The sequence below is a fragment of the Pipistrellus kuhlii genome, unplaced genomic scaffold, assembly GCF_014108245.1.
Source record: "Pipistrellus kuhlii isolate mPipKuh1 unplaced genomic scaffold, mPipKuh1.p scaffold_m20_p_7, whole genome shotgun sequence".
In the NCBI taxonomy this organism is placed as follows: Eukaryota; Metazoa; Chordata; class Mammalia; order Chiroptera; family Vespertilionidae; genus Pipistrellus; species Pipistrellus kuhlii.
In genome coordinates this window covers 29,751,298-29,765,830 of record NW_023425573.1, presented here as the reverse complement: position 1 = coordinate 29,765,830, position 14,533 = coordinate 29,751,298, and the positions used below count along the sequence as shown (strand labels likewise).

The window sequence follows — 14,533 nt, the reverse complement described above, 5'->3', positions numbered from 1 at the left end:
CCTTCATGCCTCTTGCTTACTTTTTCATCTTTAAAATGGGATCAATAATAGTACTTATACCATTTGTTACCCTGGTGAGTACTAAGCATGCTATAACAGGAATAAACTCTTAGACAAGTGCCTGACCCATAATAAGTGTCCAGTACTAGTTAGCTGTTATTTCTGATTTAGAAAGTAAACTTTGTTGTTTTATTCTGGCAAGATATGGCCAGATTGTTAGTTTAGGGAAACTAAATACACTTTCAGTGACTTGGAACAAATACTGTCCCAAAGAGTGCTAGGGGAGAAAACCTTTTGACCCCAGGTGACTGTTGGCTTTTGCAATAGCATGGTATCAGCAGACATTTGCCGATGTGACCTCTGGGGCTGAGTGTCCCTTGGGCTCCTGCTGCTGGCATTCAGCCTGGGGGCTCGAGGTCCCTCCATGGCCGGCATGGTTGAGCATTCCCTGATTGTGCTGGGTGCTTGGTCACTTCTGAAACCCTGCATTAAAGGGAGAGGGCAAAGGCTCTTTTTTTCTGTATGAAGGACAAGAATTGCCTCTGATGCCAGTGTGGCTGGTGAAAGGGTGAGCAGGATCCACATTCTGTTCCATTTGCCTGGCCTGCTCGGTTAGGATAAAGCTTGACGGCTCTACAGCCACAGTTAGTATGCCTGCGTGGACTCGCTCCAAATGGCTGTTTCTGGTTTATGTTATGAGTTAAAGACTCATTTCTCTTGAGCTGCTTATTAGTATGTACCTATTTTCTGGCTTCCTAACATTTAACCACAAACACCTGTGAGCTAATTTTTAATGCTCAGCAATGCAGAGAGTGTTCAGGGAAGTGGCTCATCCATCACATGGAGGTAGTGCTGACTCACATTTTCAGGGGATCCTGGGCCCCATCGGATGCCTTGGCCTCTGTTCTGTGTCCAGGCAGGATAGAGTGGTAGCATCACCGATGTGTGGGGAGTGGAGAGGAACTGATTTCGTGCCCTGCTCTTTGTAGTATGTTCATTACACTGCTGGGCAGTTAAAAGGTGTTGGTTCAGAAAGCAGGACTCCTGCAGAACAGTGGTAGGTACTAGGAAGGGTTTGCCTCCAGGTTTTCACAGACCCAGCTGTGAGCCTGAGCAATTGAAGAAGGGGGTTATTCACAAGTAGGGGCTACTGGCTTCAGTGTTGGTCTTATGGCTTGACTTTGGACCTTGCTGATTTCACCTAGGGAACCTGTGCTGATTACGATTCTGAACTTCAGTGATTCCTGTATAGATTTGGAGTGCTTTTTTGTGGTATTGGTATGTGATTTTGTTGTCTGCTATTTCTCATTTAGACTCAGAAACCTACAGAGTTTACCGCTGATGCTACCTCCTACACCTCTAGTGCTCCAAAAAGGCTTTGAAGACTCACCGATTTGGTCGTCCCGTGGAGCTGATGGATGTCCTTTTAGGGGCTGGGACAAATCTGTTTTCAATGGTGAATAGGATATTCTCTCCAGATTTGTCTATATCTCTTGTTAATAGTTAATTGAGCTGTGCGGGGCCACTCGGTGAGAGCAGCTGACAATGGTGGGTCTCCATGTTGTTTCACTCAGGGAGGAAGGAGTATGACAGACTGGTCCTGGAGGACCGGCTGAAAGATGTGCTAAGAAGCTCCCTCCAGGAAATGTTGCCTCTGACCACACAGCAGAGAGCTTTGTCTGTCCTTCAGAGCACTGCTGCCTGGTCACCAGCAATGCCCATCTGCCAAGCTTTTGACTCTGGTCAACCTTGGTGTTCAGGCCCTGTTACTCTCTGGCTCAGTGTTATTCAGCTCTGTGGGGACAGGACAGACCCCACTGTGCTCTCAGACCACTCCACCGATGTTCCTCCTTGCGGCCTATGCCTCGAGCTGTTCTTTCCCCTTTACCGAAGCTTTTTGGTTTGTGGATAGTATCTCAAATAGGTGTTGGTGAGGTAGCCTTTTCACTTTTGGAATTTTCCAAAAGAAAGTTCCCAAGTAACCAGCTCTGATCTCTCTTCTGTGAAATGATGCCTCTGGTATCTTTTTCACCAGCCTTTTTGCTCGTTGCCCCAGGGCTCTGCTGGGGCACTTGGACACTTGGCCCTGTCTGCCCTGACCGAGCCTCAGGTGTGACACAGGAAGCCTTTTGGGGTGTGACAGAAGCAGAGCAGGTGCTTGGGGAGGTCAGCCTCTGCATCATTCCACCCCCATGTACCTGTAAAAGGGAAGATACAAAACTTTAGATGACAGTGTGGTAAAACATCTTTGCAACCACCAGGTAGGGCAAATTTTCTTGAACTTGACATAAAAAGCATAAGCTTTAACAGAAAGATTGATACCTGTGGTCTTAAATAAAGAGAAGCCATCATTTTGGCGGTGATATCTACAATGTATAATTAACAGAAGATTCCTCTGAAACAGTAAGGGAAAGAAAACCCAATTAATAAAAAAAAAATGGACGCAAGACTTGAATTCAGATTACCACTAAGCATGTAGAAAGGTGCTTGATCTCCTTGTTATCCCAGAGGCAAAATTAACATGAGATAGCTCTTTCTCGCCACCTGGGTGGGACTGTATGGGGGGCCGTTCCCCATATTTTCTCCCCCACCCCATCTCTCACTGGTAACACCTGTGTGTCTGTCTCATGGACTGCCTTTATTGGTCCAAGAAACATAATGTTCTTTTTGGCTGTAAAATGCAGATGTTCTGTAATTATCTATAATAATAAAAGTGTAATATGCTAATTAGACCGGACAGCCGAACAACTTTCCGGACATCCTTCTGGACGACCTTCCAGACGAAGCCGGGGTTGTGAGGGTTGCGAGGGCCAAGCCCCAGAGTTTCATGCATCAGCCTCTACTGTAATATATACTTCTATCATGGAAAGGGTGGAGTCGCCTTCTTCTTCAGTGTCTGAAAGTTTTGCTTTGGCTCTTTCATCCCATAGATTACATGGGAGTTGTCACAGAAATTGCTTTGGTCCACATTATTTGAGTCCCCGCTGGTTGACTATGCCTGATCTGACCTGCATACCCATGCCTTCCAGGAGGGGGCAGTTCAGTTGTCCCGGGCAGGCAGCTGTGCAGGTTTCACCGTGCAGCTAGGTCTGGGGGCCTCTCTGGGCCGATATCTCTGGCACTTGCCCGACTTTGTCAGTGGGTTCCATAGAAGGCCCTGTGAACTCTGTTCTTCAGAAATTTTGGAAACTTGGACCTGAAAAGTGAAGAAGTGCATGAATCATAACTTGGATGTGCTTTCATCCCTTCCACCCCCTTTCTTCTCTCTTTTCCTAGTGTTGTCTGTCTTTTCCTGCTTTCTTTCCTTTTAGCACAGGTTCCTTGGGGTTGAAGAGAAGGATGTTCCTGAAGCCCTAAGTTGCTGGTACAGGTCCTGGTGAGTGAGCTTTTGCCCCAGGTCCAGTTCAGGTTTGCAACTGGTTTAGATGAGACCATTTTGGGTTCTGGGGGTGCTAACTGCATGATCTCGGGCACAGAGCTCAGCCCTGCTGGGCCCTTTCCCCATGAGTAAGAGGTGGGAGCAGGCCAGGTGAGTTGAGAGTGAGGTTCCTTTGGCTCCAAAGGCCATGATTCTAGTTAGAGACCTTGGTGCTTATCACTCAAGGTAGAGTTCTGAAAGCCATCTGTGCTGTCCCTCGGGATGACACTGAGTTACAGCAGGCAATTATTTGTAAGCTAAAGCTTATAATCTTGAAACAGACCCTGCTGTTTCTTTGTGAGCATGGTCCTGTCAGCTCCCGGAGCACAGGTGACTGTGCTCTGTGCGCATCCACAGTGAATCACATTGTGAGGAGACTTGGAGGACATGCATGCTCCCCACTTCTGTTTTCTGCATGTGTGTTCTTTTAGCTCAGTGAGCTAATTAAGTAGTCATTTTCGGATATGAAGTACCACAGTCCAAAACAGTGAGTTTCCAGATTAGATTCTCCCATGAAGGCAGACCAGGGAGAAAACCTGCCTGCTGTGGGTGTTTCAGGGTCCAAGAGGAAGTAGGTCTTTGATTGCTTTCTTCCTGTTAAATGTTAGGTTCTTACTGCTGCTTCCTTCCAAAGCTTAGACTTCCAGCAAAGGATGTAAATATGGAAATTATGCCTAATCCTCATTTCAGCTCACTCCGGAACATGCTGTCAGAAGCAACATAGCATTAAGGTGCAAGCCTGCGTGGGCTCATTGACCAGTGTGTCTCCATGGGCACTAGCCTTGTATCTGTGTGGCTGTATTCCTACTGTTTGCTGTTCCTTCCTGGCGAAGTGTGTGTTTTGCCTTTTGGCTACCTGGTTACATGCTGTTGATGCACTTAGATCTGTGTTCTGAACTGTCATCTCAGCCTTTGCAGCCCCTGCCCCTCAAATGTGGTTTCTGCTTTGTCCTGGGACAAAGCTGCACACCCTGAAGTCTTTTTTATGGGAACTGAGATATGGAACCAGATTTGTCAGACCTTTGGTTGGATATGTCACCTATTCTGGTCCCTGTGCTGCTTCACTCCAACTTTCTTGTCTTATTACTATGGCGTTTGTGTGGCACGTTACTTACACATATAGGGTCCCACTGCAAGTATTACATGGAGTTGGGACGTCTTTCCTTTATAATTAGATTCGAATCCTCCAAGACTAGGGAGGACCAACATGTCTCTGTGGTCCCAAGCCAAGTCTTTGCCATGTGATCAGGTTCTTACCAACCATATGCTGAGGTCACACACCCAGGACTCAGTCTGGGCACCTGAACCAGGTAATTGCAGGACTCTGGAGCCAGTATTAGAGGTGGTGGTGCTTGTCGGTGTCTCGTGTCCCAATGTCCAGTCTGTTCTTGGTGGCTTCCATTGTTTGCTTCTGCTCAGAGACATCTCCCAGGCATTCTGTACTGTTGAATTCCATGAGGCCAGCCTATCAGGTCTGCCACCTGCCTTCTTTGAAAGCACCTGGTTTTGGCTTTTGTCTTCCTTCTTTAGTGATGAGGTTATAGCTTCTGCTTATGGTGTCCTGCTGAATGAGTGACTTGGGAGGGGCCAAGGGCGGGATGTTTAGCTTTCTAGGGCTCATGTTGCTGCCCTGTCTTCTGCTGCAAGTGTCTGGTGACAGGCCTCTCTGCTTGCCCCTCTTCAGTGCCTGTGTATTTAGACCCTCCTGCTGTTCGTAGGCAGTTTCACATGGTAGCTTCTTTATGGAGAGGCAGGACACTTTACTAGTAACCTAACGCTAACCCAGAACACTTTCCTACTAGATCTAAGTCGGACTTTATCCCACAAGGATGTGGAAAGGTCAGGTTTAGGGTGTGAGTGTACAGGTTGCCTCAATGTCAGCCAGCTCAGCCTGTCTGTGTACTGAGCACAGGCATAGTCCCTCTCCCTGACACCATGCACTGTGCTCGGCTTCAGTTTACGTATGGAATCTGTCATGCTCTTATCCAGTGGCAGTGTTTTGTGGGCTGCCAGCTAGTTCACGCATACGATTGTTTTCTGGTGACTCAGTATGACATACTCTAGGCCAGAGCCTGGAAATGTGGTGGGTGAGCCAAGACTCAGCCCAGCCATACAGTGATTTAAACCACACAGTGTAGCTTTTGAATACTCTGATACTACATGTCTTTAACTTACACTCGGGATTGATTGCATAGAGGTTTAATGCATCTTCCAGCTTTAGTGTGGGTGGAGGAACGTATTATTAGGCATCATTTATTCATGTGGTGATCATTGAGATCTTTAGGCCTGAGGCAGATAGCAGTTTCATCCCACATCGTGGAAGATCTGTACTGAGCTGGATGCTGCCCTGCACCATGGACCGCAGTGTGAAATGAGGATGCTGGCTGGCGTCTGGGTGTCTTAACTGCTTCTGGTTCAAGTGTTTCTCTCAGATGAAAGCTGAGGGTGGACATTGAGGAGGTGACTGGAGGAGGATAGTTTAGGGATGTGTATTGGCTGGTGGAGCCATAGAGAATAGCCCTTGCTTTCTCAGAGCCCAGCTGTGGAGCCCTGTACAGGTAGTATCTCTGAGCATCTGGCTCTGACCCCGCCTATCGGGGAGCTGCAGCTGGATGGGTTTTTAGAAGTACCTTTTGGTGTTTCTGAAGTGATCACAGTAGGTTAAAAGTCAGAAAATATATATACTTTCCTGAATTTTTCAGTTTTCAAAACGAATCACTCCACTTATAAATGAAATAAATTTCTTTTCAGGAGAAAGTTTTGTGACCCATTTCCCATCACTGTCTCGAGGTCTCTGTGTGAGTGGCAGTAAAGGTGCTCATAGCCTTAGGTTTACAGTTCTGCGGTCAGGCCAGCTTGGGGTGGTTGTGTTCCAGGAGAAAACCCTCAGTAGTTGGGCATGGTGGCCTCAGTGGCCTGTCTTAACCCCAAATATGCTGTTTTCTTATAACTATTGTGATACCTTCACATGGCCAAAATTGGGGAGGGGTGCTGAGTGTGGGAGAGACTACACATACCAGCATTTGGTTCTCTGAGCTGCCCACAGCTGCTATCCCTGCGGTGCACAGCCAGAGCCGCTCCGTCCCTCTCCCATGGTGCAGTGACGAGGGCCTCATGCAGGCCATACCAGAGGGCAGTTTGGGGGCCTCACACACCTTGCCTTTCTTCCTCAGATTGTCTTCAGCTCTCAGGAGCACCCTTTTAGACCTTCTTAGGTCATTAATTTTGTCCTTAGATTTTTAACATCTCCAAAGACACACATGGGTGTTGTATAACACAAAATGTGAAGGCTGCACAAAATGTTATCCATTTTGGATACAAAGCAAGGTTTTATGACAGTCAGTAGAGCAGAAGTTACTTGTTTTTATCATTATTGAAAGTCTGCCTCAGGACCTGATGGCTGCTCTGTGCAAGTTGTGTTTTCGCCCTTAAGTTGATAAGGAAAGTTACCTTTCGCACTGTCATGGATAATGAAGTGCCTCTCATGCAGGCCGTTTGACACACTTGTCAGGAGCTAATTTTAAAGAAGCGTGATTCCTGGAAGTTTTACTAGGGTTTTCTTTCTTTCTCTCTGAGAGAATGTGGAAAATCTTAGGCTGTCTACGTGCAGCCTGCTACAAGCTTGGGTGGTGGACAGTCTCTGTGCCCAGCTCCGCAGTAGCCTGAACACATAGACACCATTCCTAAAGACAGGCCAAGCCTAAAAGGGGATGCAACAGAAACCATCAATTAAACATTGTCAGTTCCTGACCAGGTATTTTTCTAAAAGGTTTGTGTCTTCATCTGTTTCCTCGACTATCCCGCCTGCATACCCACCACCGCTGCTTTAAGCTAAGCTGCCTCCTGGGGGCTGTTTCCCTCAATACGCAAGCCATTTGTTAGTGCCGGCAAGAATGAGTAGCTCTTCTGTTGTTATTGTCTTTATGCTTGTGGTCTCTGCAGGAAGGCCGACTTCTGATAAACACAAGTAGGTATAATGTGGTTGCTGACTGAAGTAAACAGCTAAGCCAGATTTTTGGCCAGAAATTGGTGTTTGCCAGTTTGGGAACTCCTCTTGGGGTCTGTTTTGGTTATTCTACCAAGGGTCTTTTATTTTCTGATTCAGCAAATAAAAACGACCCATGATGGAATTAAATCTATCATCTTTAAAGTAAGAAGGACACATACTTTATCATTGTTTTCAAGGATTTGCTTCGTGGAGGTTCTGAATGTAAAGTGTTCTCATTGAAATTCAAGCAGTTTCTGAAACCAAACACTTTCTCTATCCTGTAGATGGACTTTCTGGCCGAGACCAACCCGTGGAGCTGCTAAACCCAGCCCGTGTGAACCACATGTCCAGCACTGGTAAGTCAGCACTCTCAGTCCTGAGGCTCGGCTCATCTGAAGGCTATTCCAAGGCTCCACTTTCTTGGGAGGGCACCGAGAGAAAGGAGTGGAATTACCAGCTCCATGAAGATGGGGGACCTTTTTCTGGCGTAAAATAGGCTGCCTGTCTTGGGAATGAAATGGGCACTGACTGGATCTTATCCGTGGCAGAGATGAGCCATCCTCTCTGATGCAGTGCCAGAGGCTGTGTCCGAGCTGGAGCTGGGGCCAGAAGTTGCACGCCAGGTCAGGCCACAGGGCCATTGGCGGTGACACTTTGACCATGGCCCCAGCCTTTCTAGAGGTGAACTGAGTCCATGACATTGTTTCCTAAGCGCTTTTGATTTTTTTTTTAAACAAAAAAGCTTCAACTGTGATTATAAATCTTTCAGTCCATATATGATATTTCTAAATTGTATGCTTTTAGCAAAGTTTCCTAAGTTTACATGGCCGTGGAAATTTTTTCTTTCCTTTTTCTGTAAAACATTTCTCCCCGTGTGATGTCCTGCAGAGTTTCAGCTCAGAGTGGGTACTGTTTGTCCTTCACAGGCCGCTTGGCCTTACTGAAAAGAAAACTAACCTACTGAAGTCCTGGCGTGTGAGTGAGCTATTGTCGCTTGGTCATGTACATGTTCCGCCAGGGCTTTGAGGGCAGTGCTGCTGGACCCTTGCCCTCACCGTGTCCTGAAGGCCTCTGTGTCTGTGGTTTTTGCTCTGTGGCTCCTCCTGGACCCAGGCTTCCTGTGGCCCCTCTGTACACTCCCTCTGTGAGCAGGGCTGGCTGGGACAGGGAGGTGGCAGACCCTTCTTTGGCCCATGGTCCCCATCAGATCCACACATTCATGGCCTCACCTTTCCCAGGCCCCTGAAAAAGAAGATAAAGCTTGCAACAAGGCTGCAAGTGTCAAAGGGGAGGTTTCTTTCTGTGCAGGATGATGCTGAGGTCTGCCAAAAATTGCTGTTGGCCTTTCCTCAAGCACAGACCTAGGCTGTTTCTCTGCAGTGCTCCTGGAAGGCGCTTGTTCCAGGGCACAGTGCTCGGGCCCTGCGGAGTTGCTGGCCTCCTCTCTTCTACATTGTCATGTATATCCTTCCCACCTACCAAGCAGTGTACTTTTTACCTCAGGACCTGGGGTGGGGGTTACTTTCAGATGGCTGATGAAGATGCTTGCCGATTCCCACTCTCTGTGTTTCCTTTGTTTAAACACGGAGTCCTTGTGCACTTGGGCATTTTGAGACAACTTCCTGGTGCCCACCAGGTGTGGGGTGGAGGAAGAGATTTTCAGTGGCTGTACAGACCGTGAGAAGGTGGTAAGTGTGGGTCATGTTTGCGTGAGCAGGAAGAGATGGGCTTCAAATGGACCTTCTGGTTTGGGAAGCAGTCCTGTGGCTGAGATCTGATGTGAGGCCAACTCCTGCTTCGTGTGGAGACAGACCTTAAACTTCATTTTGGGCGGAGGGTTTAAATCTCATTCTTCCCCTTCTCCTTAACTTCTTATGCGTGAATACCCATTTTATTGCTCTTTTTTCTTGTTTTATTAAACTTTTTAATTATAAAATAGTGCTATCATAAAAGAGGGAAAATATATAATCCTGTGTGTACAACTGTATTATAACAAATACCCGATTATTATTACTTTTAAGATAGCATCTATTTTCTGGGTTTTGAAGAAGTGAATAGCATGCCAATGGGCAAGGCTACTCCCTTCCCTGAGGTCGTTCGTTGTCTTCCTTCCCAGTGGGGACTTGGGACACAGACTTGGTGGCTGGGTGGGTGTCCTGTGGATGCCAGGTCATCAGCTCAGAGTTAGGTGGGGAGAGATGCTGAGGTTGGGGACAGGAGAAGGTGAAAGATGGTTACCTAGGAGAGCTGACATGTTCGGGATTACATGCCACCTGTGTCATGTGCTGGGATTATAGGGGACTTAAAAATAGTTAAGTCATTTGTTTCTGAATTATAATTTTTTTAAGTAAAATACTTTTTTTCTTAATTATAAAAGTAACCATGTTTATCATAAAAAAGAGACATTATACTGAATGTGTTGGATGTTGTTTTTTTTTCCTAAACAAAAATTAGTAAAAAACAAACAAACAAAAAAACTGGTTATGAGAAACTCTACACTTCATGCTGGCAAAACAACGTGCAAACAAATTAAAGTATAAACTGTTACATACTTACACAACTCTTCCACCAAAGACATCAAGTTCAAGGGCAGGAAAAGGGCTGTAAAGTGTGTAGTTTGCGCCTTTTTTGACACCACATTCACTAGTTTCCAAAAGTGAATGGGCAACACAAAGGCTCGGATGTTGGTTTTTAGAACGGGGAGACAAGCTTGAGACAGTGTAGACACTCACCAGTCTGATTGAGTGAGGGGTTCCAGAAGGAGGCTGGGCTGTCCAGGACACTGTGGAGAAGAACAGAGCCTCAATGGCAGCAGGATGCATACCAGAGGTGCTGCTGTAACCAGACAGCAGAATGGAGGTTTCATCCATCCTTTCACTGATCCTTACAGCAGCTTTGCTGGAAGGAAGGCGGGCTCCTTTCAAGCATATAAAGTATGGGGGAGGGACCCATCTCTGCTTTCCAGGTGTGCTTCTGGGGAAAGACAGCCTTAGAACATGGTCTGAGCCTTAGCACCAGTAGGGGACGTGGTGGCTGACTCTTGGATGGGCTGTACCAGAGAAGAGTATCTTGTGCAGGTTGCTCAGGTCCAACATGGAAGTCCAGTGCCCTTCACACATGTTCCCACTAACTCCTGCTCTAGTCAGAGTTCAAAAGGTTTCTGTTTAAGTTCTATAACAAAGGTGGAATTTTTAAAAGAAAATCCTGGAAATTTAAAGAAACTACAGAAACTCTAGAGAACTTATCCAAACTAATTTTTAAAAAGTGAGGTTTTAGCCCTGGATTCCCAAATCTTATAGGATATTTGACCACCACTCTGTCAAAGGGGTTATTGAATTTCTTGACATTCCTGTTGAGTTTTTGAACAGGAACTATTTGAGGTTAGCTGGCTTCAGGAGCCTCCCAGGCACGTTTTACTATTGTTTGGTTTGCTGAGGAGCCTGCACATAGGTCCAGATAGGAGATCTGTGGCCTCAGGGAAAGCTTGGACAACCTTCCTCCATTGGCCCTAGAAGTAATTAATTTACCCAGTAAACAGATGTCCTGGGGACAGAGCCTTAGGTGGAAAGCTTCTCACTTGCTACTCCTGAGTTCTGGATGGGGCACAATAGAGGATTAATGGCCACCTTTGGTGGCTCCTAATGGCTTCTCCTGCTGAAGTAACAGGGTGGTGGGAAGGAGAGAACTCTCTCTGATTTCCTTGTTTTAGTGCCAGGCTTGACTCCCTGAGGTGTCATTTTCTTCTAGTTGAAGGAACTATCACTCAGTAAGAGCTTCATACAGTGATGGCATTTGGGCACACAGTAGGAGGCTTGCAGGCGAGGTGGACACACAGTACATGTCTGCAGACTAAAGGAGCATGTGCATCAGGGTGACAGGTTATCTGTGGTGCTTTCCTATTTGCTTATTTGTTTTAAATTTTGGAGTAAAAATGAAACATAGAACAAAAAGATATCAAAGTAAAATCTAGCCATCTGAAAAACTGGAAAACAGCTCATACAGTTTGATTTACTTAAATGAATGGTGAGAATGTTCCCCTTCCCTCTACTAAGTTTGCCGGAGGGGATCTGTGAGCAGCTGTGACTTAAAGACTGGATTATGAGTGTGTAGCGCATATACTGTAAAACCCGAGTGTAATTATACTGTAGGTCTTCAGGTTACATTGGAGATCCGTTCCTACACTTTTTGCCGTAAGTCGGAACCCACCTACATAAGTACCTACTTCACTCAGATGGAACACATACACAGAAGTAAAGAAGTGAAACAGTAAAAAAAAATCTATAAAAAAGATAACAATTCCTGACCTTTACTTGTGGTAAATACAATAAATAATAAAAATAGTAAAGCACCTATATACATATGTCAAAATGAAGGAACTTTAAAAAAAATAAATACGTAGGAGATAGTGACGTAACAACAAAACGGTGTACATTGAGTCCAAAGTAACCCGAGGACTGCCTGAATTTTTGTCTGTTCATGAGTTTTTGGAAATGCTTCATTCACTTTGGGGAACAGGTGAACTTATAGGCAGGAACAGCTCTAGACCAGAAGACGCTGCTCGACTGCTGCCTGTTCATTGGGTGTGGTGCTGAGGAACCCTCAGATCCCAATTTGCCCTCACCTTTGAAGGTTCATCCCCACTCAGGGTCTGTAAAAGGTGTGACCTTTCCAGCTTACACATGCCAAACACCCCTTGTTCAGCTCTTCCTGATTGAGAGTTCCTATGGGCAGTTGCTGTTTCTGGAAGCGCTGTGGTGCCAGGAGCAGTCTCTCTCCTGTGGCACAAAGATAGACTATATCTTTCTGCCCCATTTCTCCCCTCCTAGCTCCATTGGGGAATACTCTATTTCCGCCCTCTACACCCCACCCTTGGTCTGTGAGTGAAGGGTCAGGCTTGGGCCTAGCTGAGCTGTGGCAATGCCAGGGAGCCAACAGACCTGGGGAAGCACGGTCCACCTGCCTCTAATTGGTTACATGGCTTTCAGCAGGTGGCCTGTCCTCTGAGCCTGGGTGCCTCTCTAGCATCTGGTGGCTGCTCAGCCTGGCAGAGGCCTCAGGTGACCAGGAAACAAAGCAGATGTCCATGGCTGTGCAAAGCTTTCCCCTCTTGTGTTTCTGGTGCCCTCTGGTCTGCCCACCCCAGCTGCTGGCTCTGCTGCTTTCTCCAGTGTGACTGTCTCTCCCCGCTTCCCTTCGCCAGCCCCGAAGCCTTTGTGATGACACCTAGGACTCCCTATTTAAAACGAAGCAAACACTGCAGTGCAGGGAGGCCCAGCAACTATATAGTGCTTAGAGTTTTGTTGAGAGCCCCTCTGGAGGCTTCCACCACTTTGTTCTCTTTCACTGCTCTGTTCTGTGAAGTTACAGGCGTGCTGCTTTAGTCAAGCACCTGAACCTACTGAATAGTAAATGTAGCTGTACCTACAAGCAGAAACCCCCTTGTGTCTGCTGTCCAGGTACAGGGCGTCACACACTACCTGGACGTGACACCTGGCCCACCGCAGTCTTCCTCCTGATCGCTGCCCTCCTGGTTGATGGACCAGCGAAGATGCCAAGGTGACTGCAGGTGGCGGGGATAGGTGTGTTTGCTGGGCGCCACCAGCTCACACCCCAGGCTCCTGTCCTTAGCTGAGGGGTGGTGACCTCAGCATGGTTGTGAAGTGAATATTTGCCTTCTGGCAGTGACCCTAAGGTCTGACCCAAAGGTCCTTTCACGTCCTCTTGGGACATACGTGATTATTAGGGGGGGGAAAGGATGTTTTTTCAACATCCTGTTTTGAATTCTGTTTTGTTTGTGCCTTACAAGTGCCCCCAGTGGACAGCATGTGCCCGGGAATGTGCATCACTGTGACACCAATTGCGGGGAAAGTGCGCTTTTTCTTTTTATTCCTTTTTTCATTAGCAGCAACTAATGAAGTGTTGTGTCCTACACTTTAGGGCTATGGGGTGTGCATGAAATGTCCCTGGAAGCAGGACCCTGGAAACAAAGTCTAAATGTGTCCAGCTAGGAGTAGGGTGAAATGTTAACTCTTGTCTCTGTTCTCTTGGTATTATCCAATTGAGACGATTTTCATTTTCTGTGGTTGTACTAACATTTCGGTCACACCCACAACCTGCCATCTAGGAGGTTAAAATGTCATCTTTTTGGGAAAGGTCCCTGTTTCTGAAGCCTTCCAGCAGTGGGTTCTGTTTGATGGTTCCTTTTTTTTTTTTTAAATGAGATATTTAGAAGTGTTTTTTTTATCTGAAGGTATGAAGTTTTTCAAGTAATCTATTTGCTATTGAATTACAGTTTACTATATTATGGTTGGGAGTGACTAAGCTTTTGAGTTTGTTGAGACTTGCTTTGTGGCCATTTTTTATGAATCTACATCGTGTGTGAGAGAGTTAAGTTCTTCAGTTTAATGCTGGGTCCTAAATATGCTCATTAATTCAGTCATTGTTATAGTAAATTATGCAGAACATCAGATGTGAGAAGATGATAAGGGCTATGGAGAAAAAAGCAACCTGGACAGATGGAATTCTTGTGTGGTCCGATCCTCCTATTTAAATGAAGTGGCCAAGGGAGGTCTCACTGTTGACCCATCAGGCTCCTTCGTTCATTCATTGACTCAGTCATTTATGGCATTTGGGCCTTCTAGGTGCCAGTTACTGTCCCTGGCACACATAGACTTATGAATGAAACATCTCCATGTTTGTGGAGCTCACATTGTGCCAGGGGAAGAGGACATTGAATAAATATAATTAGTTAACTGTGGCAAGGAAGCAGGGTTGGGGAGCTGGCAGAGAAAGAGCTGCAGGTTGGGTCCGGCAGGGGCGCGGTGCCTGGGATAGTCAGGAGGCATGAGAGGAGTGTGGGCATGTGACTGGTGAATCCCTGCTCCAGGCTCTGGCTGGTCATAGAGGGACATGCAGGCCATCGTCAGCAGTGAGACTGCCTTTGAGTGAATGGGGAGCTCCTAGAGGTTCTGAGTGGAGTGACCCACCGGCCTCGTGCTACAGAGAATGACTGTGGACACATGGGGCAGGTGAGGGACAGGGAGCCTGGTGGAGACAGTGGTGAGAACCACTGTGATTCTACACATGTTAGATAGGATTCACTGAGGCTGTAGGTAGGCTGGGAGGGA

General features: G+C 46.7%; 1 protein-coding gene and 1 non-coding gene across 18 annotated transcripts in view; one reads left to right on the top strand and one right to left on the bottom strand.

Annotated features, from left to right (window-relative positions):
• Nucleotides 1-14,533, top strand: part of HDAC4 (histone deacetylase 4) — a 224,851-nt gene that overhangs the window by 102,496 nt on the left and 107,822 nt on the right. For 13 of the 17 annotated variants that reach the window (XM_045575421.1, XM_036422309.2, XM_036422319.2 and 10 more), the window contains one exon: nt 7,691-7,762. The exons of 3 other annotated variants lie outside the window; for them this stretch is intronic. In XM_045575421.1, the coding sequence (XP_045431377.1) occupies nt 7,691-7,762 (72 nt within the window). Of the gene's footprint in view, nt 1-7,690; nt 7,763-12,925; nt 12,963-14,533 lie in introns of those variants that run through there. One more of the 17 variants, XM_045575418.1, reaches the window with a different exon arrangement.
• Nucleotides 9,946-10,084, bottom strand: LOC118710031. The gene has a single exon (XR_004985258.1). It is a non-coding gene; the product is annotated as a small nucleolar RNA SNORA13 (small nucleolar RNA).